Below are 22,160 nucleotides of genomic sequence, written 5' to 3'. Positions count from 1 at the left end.
TATGCTGGAGGTCTTAGCTGCTGCTGACTTAAGTGTATCAGTATTCTGTTTAGTGTAGAAAATACTTCATTTTCTTAGCAATCTTCTTTTCATCATCAGGTAGAACATAAGCCTAACAAGTTAGTGTGTAAGAATTCGCTTTGCATATTACATCAGTAGAAGTATCCAGAGCATGTCAAGTGTTGAGGACTAGTTAAAAGAATGAGAAAGTTCTCATAGGTAAAGAAATGTAACTTTCACTTCATTTTCGTTTCCATTTTTTTCCCTAAAACATAGCTCAACCACCATCTGCCATTGTACATAGAAATTACATAACTATTCAGTTCACCGAAATCTAACATCTAACATGAGGGATGATTGAATAGCAGTTGATAATAGTCCAAAGGTTTTAGCATAAACTTTTGCTTCACACCTTGAGGAAATGGAAGCATGGAGCTTTTGAGTTCCTGGAATCGCCATAATCTTACTGAATTGTGAAACGTTCAGGCACTGTGTACTCTGACTAGTTGGTAAAAGTATTGAGTAACCAATACTTCAATAATAAAGTATTGCCCTGCCGTAGAAAGTTATGATCGGGTTGACAGTCTCTTTGATAAGGTGATACAAGAAAACACTTTATGTAAATCCTTAACTCACGCCAATAACATTTATTTACAACACAGTAAGAAAAATGGATGTGAACCAATGTCTCACGAAAACGTACAATCACTTATCATTCACCCCTCCAAGTAGGTTTGTTGATCATTGCAGTTCACTGACCTGGCATTCATCAATACATGCACTAGTAATGCCATCTGTTTTCCCTAGCTGAAATCATGAGTAATAAATTCGACAAGCCCTAGCTTGTCTGACATAGTATAAATCTCAGTTACCAAACCCACTATAACTAATGTAGCACTGTTTGAGGAATGCCAACTTCTAACCTCGCACTCTTTAGGATACCAAACTCTTACTATAATTCACACATAACCAACTCTATCATTATACCAAAAACCTGTTACAATCCAATGCTGAATCGATCTCGCATCCAGCCCAACAATGACCTCTCTCTTCCACTCTCATATTTCCATTCTCACACAGTACACCGCTCCACAGACTGGAGACCACTATTATGGGCTATAAATCACAATCCCTGTTCGACACCCGACGGCTCTGCCATCACATCACAGCTAGTTACCCGCGATCCCATCGCGAATAGCCACAACACCAACTCACAGCTAACCCAGCTGTCGCCCAACCTTCCTCCACGAGTCGTTCCACCAGACTAAAACCCTAAACGTAATTCTCCCTTAAATTCAAACTGTTCGTTAATGCTCCTTCGAAATAACCAATCACAAACCAAGCCCAAGTCACGTGATCACTAAGGTTCGCTCCTTATACGTGAGGAATAATAGAGCAATAATAAAAGAAAAGAAACAAACTATCTAAAGGAGAAAGTAAGACTGAAAATGGAGAAGAAGTAGAGCCATCTATAAAAAGTAAGGTAAACTAATACCAAAAATAAAATAATAAGAATAGAAAGGAAAGAGAGAAAGGAAAAGGAAAATAAAAAAGTAGTGTGCCGAAATAAAACGGCACAATTGTAGTGCCAGCTGTCTCTTTTTTTATTTACTCTTCTTGCATAACATATACCTATTATAAAGTCCATGGTCTTCAAAAGTTCATGGAGTTGAAATGGTGTTTTGATCTGATTTTGTTATGGCCTTTGCAGACTTGTTCTTGCTGCCTCCATCTTAACTCTACTACCCATCACATCACACGGGCCTTTACTGTGAGCTGTAGCTGAAAAATGTCATTCTGCTTCAAGTCCAAAATCATTTTTTGTGATAGCAAAGGTTTAAAAAGTTCTCTTAAAATATTTGTATACGGTATTGGGCAGCTAGGTCATCTAAAAAAGAAAAAAACCTTCTTCACTTCATCATTAAATTTCGACGTTAAAATCTGAATAAGCTTTTTTTTTTGAAATAAGTGAATGGGCACAGTGTTGTTCCATGGACTTTACATATGTTATGCAAGAAGAGTATAGTACATAGAAAATAAATTAAAGCTTACACTACAATTCAGTAAGATTACATTGGTCTACATCAATTTTGCTTACATTAAGTTAAGAGTTGATTTTTATTAATTCGAGGGTGCTGAATCCATAAATCATATCCATTTTGCACCATCATCTCAGGTTTTTTCACAAATGGTGACTTAAGTATTGTCCTTTTTTTTTTTTTTTTTTTTTTCGCAGATTCCTGTGTTAACTTAATTAGTGTTTGCTGAACTGATCATTAAGCACCATTTTGCACCATCACATCAGGTTTGTTTCACGAAATAGGGAATTTCATGTATTTTTTTGTGTTGTTTAAAAAATACAAACTTAATGTATTTTTCTTCGTTGTAGATTCCTGTGCAAAATGGCTGTCGGTCGTCGAAAGTGTATAAATGATCCAGACATATTTTGTTACATTTGTGGCTGTTTTACAAACCAAAATAAAGAACAAATGTATCAGACTTTGTATTCAAAGCTTATTATGCATATTTTGGGGTTAAACTCTCGGTGATCAGGACAAATGTTGGACAACGCATAAAGTGTGTAGAACATGTGTTGAAAACCTGAGACAGTGAACGAAGCGGCAGAGATAAAACCTCAGTTTTGAGTTCCAAGGATGTGGCAGGAACAGCAAGATCATGTGGAAGACAGCTACTTTTGTATGGTTGATGTATCAGGCTTTAACAAAAAGTCAAAACATTCCATTCAATATCCTAACTTCTTGCGATCAGCTATAACAGACCATTCCAACACAGCGTTTGAGGGCTAGGACGTCCAGACGCTACTTTGTGTCTGGCCAGGGCGGACCCGCATTTCTCTCTGTCACTGAGGCTGTGGTAGTGTACAAATGCATGCGATCATCTACTCTTCCCATCGTCTGTTCGATTATATTCTTGGGGCATTGGATTATGCGTTCCATCAATCATTCATTCATTCATTCATTCATTCATCCATATGGTTTACTATTGTTTGTGCTTAACTGTTTTCAATAAGAATGAAGAGAAGTACGTCAACAGTCGGTTCAGGATTTAACCCCTCTCAGAAGGGCTTGTATCTTGTCTAATCTGACGACAACAATGTTCAATATTTAGTATGTCATATCAATGTACGGGAAAAACGTACAACATTAAGCGTCACTTTGAAGTTATACATTCTGATACCCACCCTCTTATTATTGGCGAAGAAAGGAAGGCATTAATAACGAAACTAAAGGCCAAAATGCAGTCTTCTTACGACGAGGTAAATATCATTTCAACCAATTAAGTACTCTAAAGGCAACATAATTAAATTAATGGCTATAGTAAGTTTATTTTGAACAGTTGTCAACAATGTATGAGAATTATTATAAAAACGTTTGTTAAACTGTTAAAGAATACATTTAACTATGTATTTATTTTCTGTATAGTGACAATGTCATTAAAAATTCATTTTTCACTTTCTTTCGAAGCACAATGAGTGAGCCAAGTTCCGAAAGAGCTGTCCATGCAAGCTATATTGTTGCTCTAAATATCTCCAAAAGTAGCCGGTCTTTTACGGATGGAATGTTTGTTAAGGAGTGCATGATTTCAACTTCAGAGATATTATGTCCTTTCCTGGTGCCGTTATTTGAGTCAATTAGTCTCTCTCCACAAACAATCTCTCGCCGCATGCAGGAACTTAGTGAACATTTTTATGACGCTCTTTTCTGTAAATGTTGAGCAGGCTCCAGTCAAATTCCAAAGAGAACTGATAAGGCTTCAATGTCACACAGTTTTGAAAGATAGATATTACAATATTCCAGGAAGCCTGGCCTCCCTCTCAGCGATCGGTATTCCATCTCTTTCCCACTCACTTACTGTCTCGCTCCAGGACTCGGCACGGCTCATGTGAACCCAGAGCTGCCATGCGGCATCCTGGTGGCTGCCCACTTGGAATAGTCTCAGCCATAAGACCCATAAGACACAGTGATAGTGTTCCTAGCCCTATTTTCAAAACATTTTAAACTTCCAGTGACGAATCTAGCATCCTGACAAAAGCAGATAGTAATGATGGTGACTTCGTGGTGTCTGATGAACGCATTCTGCGCAAGCCTTTCACTCAAGGTGAATTAAATGACCTTGTGTGTGATCTTGATCTACCGAAAGCATCATCAAAATTATTGGGTTCCAGATTAAAAGAGAGGAATATGTTAATCCCCGGAACAACCATCATATACTGACAAAGAGAGAAGAGCCTGGTAAAATATTTTCAGATGGATGAACAGTTTGTGTACTGCAGTGATGTAAAAGGACTCATTGAAGCTATGTGATGTGAATACCTTGCAGAGGAATGGAGGCTGTTCACTGACAGCTCGAAGAGAAGTTTAAAATGTGTGCTGTTGAATAATGACAACAAATTAGCATCTATTCCTATTGGTCACTCAGTGAAAATGAAAGAAGCATATGAAACAATGACAATACTTCTCCATAAGATAAAATACACTGGTCACTGCTGGACTGTTTGTGGTGACTTAAAGGTAATATTGCTACTGCTGGGTCAACAAGGAGAGTACACAAAATACCCATGTTGCATGTGTCTAGGGACAGCTGTGCAAAACAAGAACACTGGATAAGAAAGGAATGGCCTACTAGGGAGATGTTTCAAGTTGGAGACAAGAATATTAAGCATGAGCCTCTTCTTGATCCCAATAAAATACTATTACCTCCACTGCATATCAACTTAGGCCTAATGAAGTAATAAGTGAAGGCTCTGGATAAAGATGGCGCTTGCTTCAAATTATATCTGTTCGATATTTCCATCAGTAACACATGAGAAGTTGAAAGCAGGTATTTTTGATCGCCATCTCATGTCATGATATGAGTTGGGATGGCATCACAAGACCTGTTTGGACTGTATTTTTTCGAAGAGAACATGGAAATTCTTATTGGCACATGTTGCAAACATGGTTAATACCTCAGCTGCAAGAGAAGAGATCATGGATCATCTGTGGTGTTACAGCAGAAAAGGTCTGCAGCCCAGTTTGCTATTCAGGTGTGTGAATTCATTGATGAACAATTTCCAGGTCGCTGGATTGGGCGTGGATCAGCAACATCTCCAGACCCATTGAAATGGCCCCCACGAAGCCCGGACTTTACCACACCGGATAACACATTGTGGAAAATAATCAAGTCCCATGTCTTTCAACGTCAGTACAGGACAAAAGAATTGCGGGAAAGTGTGGAGGAAGCCTTTTGAAACATAACTTCTGAGATGCTCCACAACATGTCAAGGAGAACATGGAGATGCATAGATCTCTGTGTACAGCATGCTGGTGCACATACAGATCCATTGGATACATAATTTGTTCATGTAAGTGGGAAAATTTCAGTATACGGATTCCTCACTGACAAGTATATCTTAAAATACTAAAAAGAGCAGATTTGTCTGCGTTTGTCAAATGCGCATCATCATGCTTACAAAAGGCACTTTTCAGTGTCAATAATTTATTTTGTGTGCACAAGGTTGGAATTTTGAAGAGGGAAAGGAAAGAATCCGTGTTCTGAAATTTATCCACTTTAGATGAGGTGAGGTTAGATAAGACAACTAAGCTCTATCATGGAAAGGTACAATCAGTTAAACCTAATGAATGCAATGCACCCACCAAAAACAGAAAATTATTACTGGATATTCACTAACGATAAAAACTGTTTATAATGGTGTTGTACAAAAAAAAATAAGTTAGGTCTATGTACGTACTATTGTACGAGACGAGGTAACGATAAAGATTATTTATAATGCTGGTTTACAAAAAACAAATGTACGTAAGTTTATTGTAACCTTTAATTAAAGCACCGTGGAAGGTAAACGACGTTTTATGGGATAATTAAATTATACTGTGTGTTGGCGGCCTCTGTTATATTTGGTGGGGATCCGTTGATGCATATATCCATTCTTACCTCATTCGTGTTGACGTATATCATATCCAGTAACTAGTTTCTTTCCACTACGCTGCCGCGATGGTATTTTCTTCCGCCAAATTCACATTCGTCGATCTGTACATGCACAACGTAACCAGGACCACTATTCTTCCTCTGTTGACTGTTTATCATCTCCACGGAAATGATATACTTCAAAACAGTAGCTGAACAGTCAACCATAATACAGAGTTTGTCATATATCGTTTTTAATTTACCGAGGTTTTCACAAAACATTCTTAACGTTTATATTTCTATATTTATTTACACTTACTATATTCACCCGCGCAATTTCCAAAGGTTCTGCAAAGGCAGCCATGTCAGTAAAGTGAAATTACTCCAAAGGCTTGTCGAAATTCCCCAAAATTACCATTAATTAATAAACTTTCCCTAATTCACAAAACAGGCTTGCCAAGTCTATGGACAGGCCATGGAGCGTGAGCGTACACCAAAGATTATTTATCAAACTCTTTGGCCACATCAACATCGGCGAACTTCGTAGGTGAATAGTAAATTGTTTTATATAGCTGACCATGCCTGATCAGCTGATAATGGATGATAATCTGATAGCGTTACAATATAAGTTTTGCTTTGAAAAAACAAGTACGGATCTTAAAAGTAGCTAATATCGTGTTTAGAAATATAGAGGCTTGTTTTAATTCATTTATATTGAGACATCTTGAAAATGATCCCACCAAATTTAAAGGAATTTTTCCAAAGACGTTGTAATTATATATCTAGACACACAATTGGCTCTGGTGTCGTGTACAAATTTTAAACCTCTCGCGCAGGTTCGCGCGACGCCATGTTTTGGGAGCACGAATGATTGTTTCTATAAAGCATTCGGAGTTTAGAAAATACCATTGAGTATATAGGCGTTTTCTTAGTGGATTTCCTCCTTCACTGTAATATAACTAAACTTATTTACGTATTTTCTGACGTATAATATAAAATAACAGAAGTAAATCCAAATATTGTCACTAAGCATTGTTTTAAATATAAACGCCTTATATTGCTCATAAATAGACTTATTAGTTTATTTCTATTTCCTATGACCGAATACATGGCATATTTTTACTTATTTTTTTATATACGTTAGAAAATACGTAAATAATTTATTTAAATTATATTACAAAGAGAGGGATGTCCGCTAAAAAAGTCTTTATACCCAATGGTATTTTCCAAAAACCTAACGCACTGTAATAATAATCCTCAGTGTTTTGACTCTTCTACTGCAGACATTGATTGCAATTTCCTCATTCTTACATCATTCTCAATAACACAATATTGTCAAAATGTGATTGTATTCATTGCTGGCTTAGTTGTTAAATAATTAATAAAAATATGGTGTAATAAATCTAAAGACTCAATTTATGGTACGTAGCCTACCAGCAGTAAACAGAATCTCTTTTATTATTTTTTTTAACGAAAGAATAATGGGAGTCTTGTCATACCATCATCATAGAAATATGCCGCTTAAGTGAAAGAGCGATTATACAGATGTTGACAGGTCAATGGCATATTACCACCCACTCTTACATCGTGTGAAAACAATGTGCTCTAGAAGTAGAACACTTGTACAATCTTTCTACACTTATAGGAACATATTTTAGAAAATGGATTCCAGATTCCTCCTGAGAATCATATTTTAAACTTGTTAAACTGACTATAAAAGTACATAAAGGTCTACTGACGTAGCTCAGTGGGCTAAGGACTGTCGGTCCGGAGTCGCGCTCGGTCGCGGGTTCGATTCCCGCTGATTTCCTGGTTGGGTTTTTTTCTTATATCCCCAACCGTAACGTGAATGTCAGGTAATCTATGGCAGATCCTTGGCCTCGTCTCGCCAAATATCTCGCTATCATCAATACCATCGATGCTAAGTAGTCTAGTAGTTGATACAGCGTCATTAAATAACCAAATAAAAGAAAGTACTACATAAAGAGAAGATTTTAGCACACAGTTTAAGGTTACCAGTACAACACGACTTTACATAAAAATGTTGTAAGACAATATTTAACGGAGTCAATAATAATAATAATAATAATAATAATAATAATAATAATAATAATAATAATAATAATAATAAAATCAATAGGCAAGATGTTCTGCCCACTAGGCCTGAGTTCTATTATATGACTAATTGACTAATTCACGCATGTGACGTTTATTTCATACTACAGCTGTGATAATAAGCTATTGCACGGTAGGCCTACTTATATTTCTAACTAAAACATTAGGTACGTGTTTCTAGTTTACAGGTGTAAAATATGTGATACGGAAGCGAATAAATATTGTTCATTTCTCGTCTACATCAAAGTAAACGTGTTTACAATGTAGGCCTAATGTAACGTCTTACACAGGCAGTGTTTTGTTAATAAGTTAATACTAATAATTTTCTTTTATCTGAACTATTACTACAATATGCATTTTGTATTTCTGTTCGCTCTATATGTTGTCAAATAACTATACAACATCGTTAGTTAAGGTATCAAATTGTTACAGTTTTCTTTCGTTTCATGTCAAACTAACAGTAACTAAGCTTGATTATGTCTTTAACGTAGTCGTTTTAAATGTTAATAAGATTTTTTTTTTCATTTATTCATTCAGATTGATTTATAAGAGACACCAAACATACATATTAAACATTCAGCATTGCATAGTACAGCCGTCTGCTAGCCGGTGCTTCTCCCAAAGCATGGCGGTGGACGCAAGCTTCAATTTGTCCTTACTCTAAACATCTGCGCAGCCTCGGCTATAGGGGCTCGAATATTTCAGACTTTCTCCCGAATAATTTAATTTTGTTTTAAGTTTAATTGAAAATGATATTGTAAAATTAGACCCAAAAACTTTGTTCAGAAATAAATAAGCCCAACTGAAAGATTAGCAATAACTTTAAGGTAAATACCAATGATATAAACACTTTGGGTCAATTTCTAAAACACGAACGAAGTCGTGGTTCCAAACCTCGACTTTTATAAAACCGCGATCGAGGTCTGAACCCTTGGGATTTCTGAAACGAAGTCGAGACGCGTCTTGAGAAGAAACCGAGGCTCGTGAGTTAAACTATAAAACGCCTTTGAGTTTTATGTATGGCAACGCAGCTAAGAATCGATTTTTATTCTGTAAACAGTCGATATTGGAAAGAAATTAACATCGAGATTAATATTTTTATTGAATTGTAGTAAGTCACATTCTTTTGTTTTCAGCTAAGTTATTAAGTTATTATTATATTTAGTCTGCTAATTTACATAATACCTGGAACGTCAAAAACGCGCCACTAACCTGCAACTGCAGCGAAAAAACCGTGCCGCTAACCCAACACCAGAGCGTCAAAAAAGCGCCGCTATCCCAAACTAGAGCGTCAAAACACGCCGCTAAGCCACCCCTAGAGCGTCAAAAAAGCAACAACTCAAACCTACAGCGTCAAAAACGCGCCGCTAACCCACACCTGCAGCGTCAAAACCGCGCAACTAACACAACACAAGAGCGTCAAAAACGCGCTGCTATCATGAACCTAGAGCGTCAAAAACACGCGCCGGTAACCCACAACTGCAGCGTCAAAACCGCGCAGCTAACACAACACAAGAGCGTCAAAAACGCGCCGCTATCACAAACCTAGAGCGTCAAAAACACGCCGCTAAGCCACCCCTAGAGCGTCAGAAACGCAGCAACCCAAACCTACAGCGTCAAAAACGCGCCGCTAACCCACACCTGCAGCGTCAAAACCGCGCAACTAACACATAACAAGAGCGTCAAAAACGCGCTATCACAAACCTACAGCGTCAAAAACGCGCCGCTAACCCACACCTGCAGCGTCAAAACCGCGCAGCTAACACAACACAAGAGCGTCAAAAACGCGCCGCTATCACAAGCCTAGAGCGTCAAAAACACGCCGCTAAGCCACCCCTAGAGCGTCAGAAACGCAGCAACCCAAACCTACAGCGTCAAAAACGCGCCGCTACTCCAAATCAAGAGCGTCAAAAACGAGTCGCTAACCCAATTCTAGAGCGTCAAAAACGCGTCGCTTACCCCAACACTTGAGCGTCAAAAACGCGCCGCTAAACCAACAGCAGAGCGTCAAAACCGCGTCACTAATCCATCTCTACAGCGTCAATAAAGTGCAGCTATCCCATACCTAGAGCGTCAAAACCGCGCCGCTAATCCAACATTAGATCGTCAAAAACGTGATGCAAACCCTACTCTATAGCGTCAAAAACGCATCGTTAACCCAAGCCTATAGCGTCAAAACAATACCGCTAACCTAAATCCGGAGCGCCAAAAAGGCGCCGCTAACCCACACCTGCAGCATCAAAACCGCGCCGCTAACCCAACACTAGAGCTTCAAAACGAGCCGCTAACCCAAACCTAGAGCGTGAAAACCGCGCCGCTAACCCAACACTAGAGCGTCACAAGCGTGATGCGAATCCAACTTTAGAGCGTCAAAAACGTGCTGCTAATACAATACCAGAGCGTCAAAAACACACCGCTAAGCCACCCCTAGAGCATAAAAAATGCAACAACCCAAACCTACAGAGTCAAAAACGCGCTGCTAACCCAACTCCAGAGCGTCAAAAACGCGTCGCTAAACCAACACCAGAGCGTCAAAACCGCGTCACTAACCCAAATCTACAGTGTCAATAAAATACAGCTATCCCATACCTAGACCGTCAAAACCGCGCCGCTAACCCAAGCCTATAGCGTCAGAGCCATTCCGCTAACCCAAGTTTGGAGCGTCAAAAACGCTCCACTAACCCACACCTGCAGCGTCAAAACCGCGCCGCTAATCCAACATTAGAGCGTCGAAAACGAGCCCCAAACCTAGAGAGTGAAAACCGCGCCGCTAACTCACACTAGGGCGTCAAAAACGTGATGCGAATCCAACTTTAGAGTGTCAAAAACGCGCCCTAAACAACCCCTAGAGCGTTAAAACCACGCCGCTAACCTACAACTGCAGAGTCAAAACCGCGGCGTTGCCCCAACACTGGAGCGTCAAAAACGCGCCGTTGTCTCAAACCTATATCGTCAAAAACACGCCGCTAATCCATCCCTAGAGCGTTAAAAACCCTACAACCCAAACTTACAGAGTAAAAACGCGCCGTTTTTCCAATACAAGAGCGTCAAAGACGAGTCGCTAATCCAACTTTAGAGCGTCAAAAACGCGTCGCTAATCCAACACTGGAGCGTCAAAAAAGCGCCGCTAAATCAACACCAGAGCGTCAAAACCGCGTCACTAACCTAACCCTACAGCTTCAATAACGTGCAGCTAACTACAGAGATACGTCTATATTCTAGTTGCATGGATATATTCGTATTATCAATTTTTTTAAGAAAGCAGATATACTGCTCGCCAGTCGATGTCGATTGAGCATAATTGGACAGAATAAATTAAATCGCGTATTAAAACAGGTAAACCTACCAGATAGAATATTGAATAGCGTAATAAAGCAGGTAAACTTCCCAGATACAACATACTCATGTCTCACATTAAATTTAGTCTGTCGAAGTTTCTTGAGAGTTCCACTATACGCTGGATTAGTGTAGTTACGCAATTTAGAAGGCCTTGCTTTGAACAAGGATGTTTTCATTTGGAATACCTATTAAATTTTACACAAAAGTAACAATATTTTTTCACAACGAAAAAGTTGTAGTATTCTATAATTATGTAAATGTTCTGTACTAAATTTGTTTAACAGTTCTGACATTATTTATAAAAATGTCGTATAGTGTGAAAAATACACTCTTTTAGCGTCAATCGAGAGGAGGCTTTGGAAAGAGAAGTCAAAGCAGCCAAGATGAAAGGAAGAATTACATACTCATTTGCCGATGTTTGCATAGCAACAATATCGCCAAGTTAACCTAAATCTTGTATAATAATTTTCTTTGTTTATAAGTTATCACAAATTTTGATTAACTTAAAATACGCATGAGGAACATCAAGTTGTGGCAAATATATAGGTATGCAATTCAACGCATTTATCTTTAATTCCTTTTGTGTTATCTGTGAGGAAAATTCTAATTACTTTTCTAGCAGTACACTATAATGGAAATTGGCAGTTTCACATCGATGGGTAAGAATATAAAGACTGTAAGTCCATAAAACTCAATTTGCTGGAAATGCAAAAATAAGTTTTTGAGAGTAGGCAATTATGGGATTTTACCTTGTTGTCATAATCGTTTTATGACATTTCCTTCAAGTAAGGACATAATACCTTTGTCCAGAATGGAGATTACACCAAGACAAGCCAACCAGTACCAATAACTTTTTTATATACAAGTTTTGTGCTCTTAGCCATCGACATTGTCTCAATTATGTATTAAAGAAGCACAAATATATTATAGTAAACTAACTTACTATTGAGAGTGAAATTGTAACACTTAACCGATGTTTGACTGGAATTTCGATCACTATTAACTAAACCAGCTTATCTTTGTAATGACATGGAATAATATTGAGCTATTTATTTTTCTGTAGAAGAACATTTATTACTTCAGTTCGTGCCAGAGTTCAAGAGGAAATCAACAAGTCAAAAACAAGAGTGACAACAAAACCCTGTGCTCCCAACAAAGTGAGTGAACTTGCAGAGACATGTATTGTGGATCCCCGTAAACCGGAGCCATGCGTTGTTATCGTTGGTGCAGGCATTGCTGGTCTGTCTGCAGCTCACCGTTTGGTGCAATGTGGAGTTAAAACCGTTTCAGTTTTAGAAGCCACTGACAGGTTTGTATTCATTACTATTTTGTATCTTCTAGAGTCGACGGCAATTCGGAAGGCGGTAGTCTCCTAGCGTTTGCGTCGAGAGAGACAGATAGAGAGGGCAAGGCAGCGTACAACATTGCCACATCGTACTTCACGAGCACGTGCAATACAAATAGTGCAGGAGAGAATTTAAATTATCAAAAGACAATAATGACCTTACCCGTTGATTACTGTAAGCATGACACCAAACAAACCCTCTTTCCTTCACTAACAATATTCTTTGCACGCTTCTCAATCCCACACCACATGCTTCTACAGTAGTTACTTGCGTGTTGGCAACGTTGCAGTCAGCATCAAGATGGTCGGCAGCGTTCTGCTCGTCAACGTTTTTAAAGCAATTATACATCTTAAACACTATTTTCCGCGCCTGCCTGTGCAATACTTGTCTTTTTACAGTCTCTTCTTCCATTTATTTATCTTACACACATACAGTAAATGTTAGTTTTACTTATTCAAGGTATTGAAACACACGTGAACAAACGAACTCTGGAAGTACTTGTTATAGACTGATTCTGATTGGTTCTACTGTACAAGTTTGTGACGTCACATACCAGAAATGCTACGGCGCATGTAGCAGCTGACCGCCTTCCGAAATGTCGTCTAGTCTAGTGACTGGAGAACTAGACTTTTGATCCTGTGAGCCCATGTTGATCCTGCACATACCCACGTATACCCAACTTGTGTTGGGCAATCCCTCCACCCTCAGGTAACACAGGGGTTTTCTCCGAGCGCTTCGGTTCCCTTGTGGGATCCCAACAAATCTCCAGTATCGTGGGTGTAGTGTAGGCCAACCAAGGTTGTGAGGGTTCTCCCGCTTTTCCCTCATCGTTCCATCAACACTTCCTACAATTTCCCTTTCATTATCACGTCTCCTTCTCGAAAAGTAAGGAATCATTTGAGTTGCGTGACATCGAATCGATCATCCGCCATGAGATGGATATTACTTGCAGTTTGCCCAGTGGTAATGGTAATGGATTCTAGACTAGCGGTTCTCAACTTATTGTACGCGTACCACTGATGGTATGTGAGCCTTGCTGAGTGGTACTTAAAGTGTGAAGTAAAAATCGGAATTAACATAAAATATAAAAATATGTCGCTGGCTCAATATTACAAGGTTCTGTGTCTATATCAGGACTATTACTACATACACCCTTGTAACATTTAGCCAGCGATATAGCTGTTTTCAAACTTCAAACAATGCAAAGGTAAATAAAATATCTCAATAATGTGCACTTGAAATAAAAAGACTTTATTATTGTGTCTTTAATATTTCTAATTCTTGGCCAATTTCACCAGACCTCGTTAATATTAATCCAATAATATTCAGTAAAATATACAGTTAGTATTAAATTACGGTAATTCAGAATAATGGAGGATTTTATTTGAACTATAACTTGCGTACGGTACTTTTAAATCGTGATTTTAAAATCTAAATTTGTGCACTGTAGAATTCATCGCGAGTTTTTAGTCGGTAGATCTGATGATAGTTTTTAATTTTTAATGAAACAATGAGAATTGTCACTTCATTAAATCCAAAGCTACGAACTCACGACTATTTTTCATTCTGTGCAGTAGACTGTGTGCTGAGCATCGTTCAGTTTTATTTCATACCGAAATTAGGTACCTGTAGCTGTCGAATGGGAGTGTATTGAGCCGTCTGTTTATAGTTGGGTCAAAAGTGCAGATTTTTCTCTCTGACACTTCAGATTTAAATCATCACTGATAAACTGTGGCTTGACCGATTGGCCTATCTTGCAGATATATTTTTCCGCCTCAACCAACTGAAAAAGAGCTTGGGAGGTGCAAGAACTTCATTATCCTTAGTTCAGAACAGTTCATTAAAGACACAGATTATATAAACATATCTTCATTACCATTGTTGGATGTTTTTTAAAGAGAAAATAATAATCCATTTTGAATCTTGCGTGCACTACTTTTAACACTTGAATATAATTAATTAACTAGCGGACTTACTTGTGTTAAATATGTAAGTTTGTGCGGCTTACAGCTGTTTCAGTGCTTCACGCACCATCCTCAGAGCCTACTATATGTAAGCCGCACAAACTTACACATTTAACACGAGTAAGTCCGCTAGTTAATCAATTAAGAAAATAATAATATTATTCTTAATAGTGGACTGGCGGTGAATATAAAGAAGCACTGTGGGAACCTAATAACAGATTTCGAGGTACCTACATTTTCCTAAAAACTTGACTTCAGAATTTTATACAGTATATATATATTATTATATTATTATAATGTACCGAAGTACATATGATATTTCCATGCAGATATTCTGCGTCATCATACGATGAAGGAGTAGAGGGAACCCAAGAGTTGGAACTTAAAACTGAGACGATTCTTCCGACGCCGGGGTGGAATCCGGTGTGGCTTAGTGGATAAAGCGTCAGCACGTAGAGCTGAAAACCCGGGTTCAAATCCCGGCGCCGGAGAGAATTTTTCTCCGTTCCATTACTCTTTCAGAATTTTAGATTAGTCACCCATTTTCTATTGACGACACCTCACCATAATCCATAACAACTTATTATTATCCTTAGTTCAGAACAGTTCATTAAAGACACAGATTGTTGTTGTTGTTGTTGTTGTTTTCTAATGCCAGGCATTTGACAATAAAGTCATTTGACCTCTTGCACTCCAATATTTTTCAAAGATATTATCATGACCAGCCACTGAAGCACGGATTTTGAGGTGTTCCGAATACATTTCTTGGTTTGAGTTGCACAATGGGTAGTTAGGGGACAGATATATCCCAATTCTATGCAGGTGTTTGGCCAAACAACCATGGCATGTTGCCAATCTAAATGCAGCTACAGACGATTTTCGTGGTAAATCGGGAATTAACTGTGGATTTTGATGCAGAGACAGATTGTAGAAACACTTGTTCATTACCATTGTTGGATGCTTTCTAAAGTGAAAATAATAATATTATTCTTAATAGTGAACTGGCGGCGAATATAAAAAAGCACTGTGGGAACCTAATCACAGATTTCGAGGTACCTGAACTTGACTTAAGAATTTTAGATTAGTGACCCATTTCCTATTGACGACATCTCACCATAATCCACAACAACTTCTGAGAGAGACGAACTCTCTTATAATGGAAGTTTGAGGCAAGTGATCAAGAATCAAGAGATAAGAGACATTTGGTAAGAAAGAGGAAATGAATATCCTGTCATCTCAGAAAAAGTCGTAAAATTTGTTATGGTGTTCACAGCTACTTACCTTTGTGAATGTGGGTTTTCTTTTCTAATCTGTTTAAGAAAATAAGTAGCCTAGTTGCAGGAATAAGTTGAATGTTGAACCTGAATTTAGACTCAAATTAACTCAATTGAAACCTGATATAAAGATGCAGAGTTTTGCTAAACAAGTACAATCTTAAAATTATTCAAGTCTGCTTCACAGGGAGCTTTAGGCCTACCTGGAAGCTAGATTTGCATAATATATAGACTACGTTTCCGTAGCTACGTTAACAGAAAACCACTATTTCAATCCATCTTGAATCTTGCGTACTTTCAACACTTAAAAATAAATGATTGATTAAATGGCAAACTTACTAGTGTTAATTATATAAGCTCGTGTGGCTTACAGCTGTTTCGGTGTATACTGTACACCATCATCAGAGCCTACTAGATCTCGGCGTCATCTCGACATCGCTGCCTGTTGTTTTGACTCCACTTTTCAACACGCAAATGCACCCCTACAACAGGCAGCGATGTCGAGATGACGCCGAGATCTAGTAGGCTCTGATGATGGTGTACAGTATACACCGAAACAGCTGTAAGCCACACGAGCTTATATAATTAACACTAGTAAGTTTGCCATTTAATCAATCATTCACTATTTCAAGTCACACAGAGTTTGTGTGCACTCGATGTGGGTTTCTGGCGTCTTGTCAGTCCACTCGAGGTATGTGGATATAAAAGGAAAAATTGAGACGTTGTCGGATGAAATTCGGGTAGCTCAGTCGGTAGAGTGTTGGTGCGCTTAGCCAAAGATCTCGGGATCGATACCCGACTCCGGAACAATTTTCCCCTTGAAATTATTCAAGTCTACTTCACAGGGAGCTTTACCTTAAAGCTAGATTTGCAAGTACAGTACAGCTTTGACGCTGACACTGTTTTTATTTATTTCTAGCATTAGCAGGGATATTATATTGTGTTTTTGATTATTTTAGTATTTAATCATTTGCTATTAAGTAACAAATAGGACTACGACTATGTGCATTTTTACATATATTTGATGGAACACTCCAATGAATAAATTAGAAGAGGAACTGTTTCTTAATTAAACACGCCTAAATAATCAATCAATTATTGGTATTTACGGTAATTATGACCCTGGGAGTGACACATCACGCTTTCTCATAATAAATTTGGTTAGTAGCACAGCCAATATTCTAATTTAAAAATAGTGGTACGTCATTAAAAAAGATTGAAAATCGCTGTTCTAGACGACTCATAGATCAGCATAAAAGGCACAGGAGCCCTCCCCTGTGTTCTTCTTTTCCTGAGACAGATATGACGATTCATGTAGGTAGCCTATAGCACACCAATACCAGAAGTACGGTATACGGATTTGATAGCTGGAGAGGAATATATGGTGTGACGGATGATGGAGCCACTTTAGACTGGTAGCACAATCGGCAAGCAACTCACTCCATCACGAGTATTCAATAACCCTACTTGAGCTGAAGTGTTTAGGAATGCTCTATGTCCTGGTAAGCACCAATACATCTATACAGAGTGGAAGTGATGTAACAATAGCCAGGGGCGAATGCTAGTCACAAAAGTTAGGCTTGCTGTTTTATTCATAGGGGAAGATGGGAGGATATAATAATTCATAATTAACCCAGAAACGAATGAATGAAAGGGGACGAAGAAAGAATGAATGATGTTTAAAATGGCAGGCAGGGTAAGCATCCCATGCCTCCATTGGTTCCTCGACATGCAATTCGCTAACTTTAGATCGAGGTACCCAGCTATAAGCCGCTTGCCCTCTCATCTAACCGTAGTGTATTTTCCCCTGTGAATGATTATATGAACATGTACACGCTAACAGTTGAATTGTGAATGAAATGAATAATTAACCCAGATAAGACTGACGTCCTATATATAGGACGGAACGTTTTATTTTTTTAACATTGCTGTGTAAGATTTTCATAGTCGGCAATCATGATACCATAATCCTTATGTGTTATAAATTGCCTCCAATTTTTTTTTCTTATATTTAGACTGTCATAGTCATTGTTATTAACATATTTGTGTGAAACGTCCTGTGTCCTATATATAGGACGTCAGTCTTATCTGGGTTAATAAAAATAATCAGACCCACATAGCCTAAATAATTTATTTTATAATTATGAAATCATTGTGAGTCATGGATCATATTCGCTTATCAGTTGTAGAAGTTCGATATAATATAACCAATGTGCCCAACAAAACAGTTTATTTAGTTTTTTTTCGACCCTGCCTACCAATGCACATTGTTGTATTGAGTTGCACTGAACGAGCGCACATATTCTCTATAATGTGTCTTCTCTTGAATAGTCCTTCGGGAAAAATGGATTTAATAATAAGGTTTCAATAACACACAATTCCGAACTCATTGCAATACTTCAAATTAATGTTTAATTAATAATACATGCAGGAGCTAACACATGCATTCCGCTCATACAATTACATTGCACTCGCAAATCACAGCACATTCCCGCTGTCCATACTGCTCTGTGTAACGTTAAGGGCTACCCTCAACGGGGGTCAGTTTAATATTATTATCATTCTATTTTTATATCAGGCCTAGTATATAATAATACTATGATTACAAGCAGTGTAGCCTTATTTACTTTCGTCTGCGTACTGCTTGGATCCACAATTAGCGTCGTTGCGCTTCAGTTTTCTGTTTTGGGAATAAATAAAAATAATATCGGTTGGTGTGTTCCTATAAGCATTACTACACTCAAGAACACAGCAATTTGCATTACCTTTCCGCTTTTTAGGATCATCCATATTTCTAATCATTTAACCTGAGATGTTAAGTGTATTCATACGCTTCAAGCACAACTCTATCGCTGCTGTCCCGCAGTTAGTAACAACAGTCGTCACCAGAGGAGCTTGCACGGTGCCTATGCAATGTTCCAAAAATCAAAATAAATTTTAATATACGTAATCCAATTTTGAGAAATACACATTCTACGAAAATACTGGGCTTGCACAGCAAGCATAGCATGCCCTGAGAAATCGCCCCTGACAATAGCATATATTAAAATAAATAAAAATATATTACGGTATGCGTTTGTAGATAAGTGCATGGTTAATTAGACAACTAGGCTGTAAATCTGCGTAGTTTGGCAGCAGCGCATCGCTGGCTCAACCTAAGAAAACACACAAGCATTTGGTTTGAATGGCAGCGTTCAGTCCCGTAGTCACTGTAATAGGGTTGCTACATTTCCTAATGACAGGAAATAACGATATGTGTTAATCTTTTTATTTAGTTTGCAAGAAACTCGTCCATTTTATTTTTAAACTGTAAAGGGATAAATCAATTTTTTTTAATGAGAGAGCAAAAATCAGAATAGTATGGATAGTACTAATCGAGTAAAACAGCGTTAACATTAAGGGGATTTTTTTTCTGAGAAGAGTATTCATTTGAGACGAGTACAGTAGTCGAATTTTTTTGTTGTACTCTATCCAAGGAGTAAGCTGTTAAAATCTGCAGGGTTATATCACTTGCAACTTTTATATCACAGTTTGTAACTATTCTTTGCTTCACACAGTTCACACAATTTAATTTTTAAGAGAGTAGATATTATTCCGGTGAAGATAAATATTCCTAACACTAATTATTACTGATTAGGGCACACGTTTCATAGAGGAGCGAAACAGAATCAATATTGAAATGAAGATTAGTGAAAACTTGATAAAGTCATGAAAATTGTCGGTTTTTACACATTGACAAGAAGTCTATGAAGTAATTTTCGAGGAAAATTGTGAACTAAATGCAATAGTCATAGTTAATTATTAAACAATACTGATGATGGAGGTTTTTTTTCCGTTCAACCTCCTTCTGTTGTAGGACTTCATAATTATCAATGCCTGTAGCGCAGGGAACGATTCTATGGACCACACACACTACAACCGAGACACTCACAGGACAGAACATTAACGAAGGACATACGTAGTACATCCATAACCGGGAAGGATTCTTCGCTATCCGGCCCGGCGAAAGTAATAATAATAATAATAATAATAATAATAATAATAATAATAATAATAATAATAATAATAATAATAATAGGTATATTCTGCAAACAATGGCATCATTTTCTAATACCATTTCTCTTGCTTTTTTCATAAACCAACCTGAGTAGTAAATAAATAAATGTTTTATGATTTGTTTGCAGACTAGGTGGACGCATTCACTCATGTTGGATTGGCGATGTGGTGGCAGAAATGGGAGCTCAGTACATCGAAGGCGGATGCATCGCAAATTCAATTTTCACGTTAGCGTCACAAGAAGGTCTTTTAAAATCCCCGCTTCAGCGTCAAGATCTAAGCCGAGGCTTGTTCTGTACAAGTGACGGAAGGGCCCTCGATTCCTCCTTGAGCATCACGGCATGCCACATATTCCAACAAATAGAGAGACAGGCCACAGCTCTGTTCAGCACGGAGGGCTGCGGGAATGACCATGGCTCACTTCAAAATTTCATGACCATCCGCATTCAACAAGAGCTCCTCAAGTTCCCAGAAGTAGAACGTTACGATGCCGCCAGAATCATGTACGGGATGTCGAACTGCGTTCGCTGTCGCTGTGGAGATGATCTTTCTCTCATAAGTGCTGACAATTTTGGAAGTTTTGTAGAGATTCCAGGTGGAAACATTCGTGTGCCTTTGGGCTTCGTGGGGGTTCTGGCACCTTTATTGAGGGACCTTCCTGACGACATCATCCACTACAAGAAACCTGTAGAGAATATACAATGGGATTTACTAAACAGTAAAAGTCCACGCGTCATCGTAAAATGTTGTGACGGTGAAGAATTTCCTGCCGATTATGTAATTGTGACCGTCTCGCTTGGTGTGCTCAAAGCCCAGGCTGAGAAACTATTCTGCCCAACTCTGACATACGAGAAAAAGACAGCTATTAACAAGTTAGGTTATGGGAAAGTCAGTAAGATTTTCCTCCAATACGAGAGACCTTTCTGGGTATGGAAAGAAGGTAACATAAAGTTGGCGTGGTCTCCTGAAGAACTTGAAGACCGCACAGAATGGGCTAAAGGTTTGTGTATGTTTGAAGAAATGGCTGGCAGTCAGCATGTGTTATGTGCCTGGGTTGCGGGCCAAGAAGCTGAATTCATGGAAAATTGCTCAGATGAAGAGATAGCGTCATCGATGACAAGGATCTTACGTCGATTTACAGGTGATCCTTCACTTCCATACCCAAACAACGTACTTCGTTCAAAATGGTGCACTGATCCTTACTTCCGTGGAGCTTATAGTTACATGGGTATCGAGTCTTCAGTTCGACACCAACGCGATTTGGAAGCCCCATTTCCTAGTCCTAGTGAGTCCAATATTCCCAAGCTCTTCTTCGCAGGAGAAGCTACTAGTCCGACCCATTATTCAACGGTGCACGGCGCAAGATTCACTGGAATTCGAGAAGCTGAAAGGATACTTGATCTTACTAGGAGGCTTAGAGGACCTCCAAAATCTGGATCTTGAATTATATGTGACTGAAATTCTTTGCACTGTAGCAAATTAATTGAATAAAACTTCAGGTTATTATACGAATTCCAACATTCTATATATACTATAAATTATAAGGTGTATAAATAACAACAAGAATTTTGATGTAGAACCCGAAGATTATGGGTGTAAGTCCGGGAAATGAAAGGTGGATTTTAAGGGCAATGAAATCCTTAACATGGCTTCATTCGGAAAAAAATTAGATTAGGTTATAGCACGTAAAATAACTCTAAGACTATGGCACGTAAAATAACTCTAACATTAAGTAGGATTCCAGAAAAAAATTACAAATGTGTATACAAACGGACGAAAAAACGAATAAACAGCATGCCAAAAATTCTTCGATATAAGGAATAAAAAAACAAGTACTGTTTTTTACATAAAAATGAGTAATATTTTGAAGCATTACAATAAGTTATTTCTTTCGTACTTGATAAAATCGGAAGTAAATTGCTGATTTCACTTAACTACAATGAGCTCAACACATCAAATATTATTTTCACTGTACGCATCCCAAGGACGAATGAATTACAAAAATGTGTCATCTATAAAACAAACCATTATATTTAATAATTTGATTAATTAAATAAGGATTTACTCTGAAACAAGATGATATGGGTTGTGCTCAAACTGAAGGAGTTTATACTGAGGTCAGAGTACAATATTTTTCGAAT

General features: G+C 38.1%; 2 protein-coding genes across 4 annotated transcripts in view; one reads left to right on the top strand and one right to left on the bottom strand.

The window, feature by feature from the left end:
- LOC138706389 (uncharacterized) overlaps positions 1-22,160 on the bottom strand; it is a 129,469-nt gene that overhangs the window by 100,461 nt on the left and 6,848 nt on the right. For 2 of the 3 annotated variants that reach the window (XR_011333974.1, XM_069835625.1), the window contains exon 1: positions 5,953-6,281. The exons of the other annotated variant lie outside the window; for it this stretch is intronic. Coding sequence is in view for 1 of the 2 variants with exons in the window: in XM_069835625.1 (XP_069691726.1) it covers positions 5,953-5,976 (24 nt within the window). In the remaining variant the exon portion in view is untranslated. Of the gene's footprint in view, positions 1-5,952; positions 6,282-22,160 lie in introns of those variants that run through there. 3 annotated transcript variants of the gene reach the window in all.
- On the top strand, positions 11,775-21,518 carry LOC138705689 (peroxisomal N(1)-acetyl-spermine/spermidine oxidase-like). The gene is made up of 3 exons (XM_069834269.1): positions 11,775-11,925; positions 12,443-12,688; positions 20,148-21,518. The coding sequence occupies exons 1-3, from the start codon at positions 11,894-11,896 to the stop codon at positions 21,460-21,462; spliced, it is 1,593 nt and encodes a 530-aa protein (XP_069690370.1). The 5' UTR covers positions 11,775-11,893; the 3' UTR covers positions 21,463-21,518.

This window comes from Periplaneta americana, chromosome 9, assembly GCF_040183065.1.
Source record: "Periplaneta americana isolate PAMFEO1 chromosome 9, P.americana_PAMFEO1_priV1, whole genome shotgun sequence".
Classification (NCBI taxonomy): Eukaryota; Metazoa; Arthropoda; class Insecta; order Blattodea; family Blattidae; genus Periplaneta; species Periplaneta americana.
Note: the sequence above shows the minus strand (reverse complement) of the source record. Positions and strands in the feature narration are given on the sequence as shown.

Coding starts and splice junctions, on each gene's coding strand:
- LOC138705689 (XM_069834269.1), top strand. CDS start 11,894: ATGAGGAACATCAAGTTGTGGCAAATATATAG. Junction 11,926..12,442: donor AAGTTGTGGCAAATATATAG/GTATGCAATTCA, acceptor ATTTTTCTGTAG/AAGAACATTTATTACTTCAG. Junction 12,689..20,147: donor GTTTTAGAAGCCACTGACAG/GTTTGTATTCAT, acceptor ATTTGTTTGCAG/ACTAGGTGGACGCATTCACT.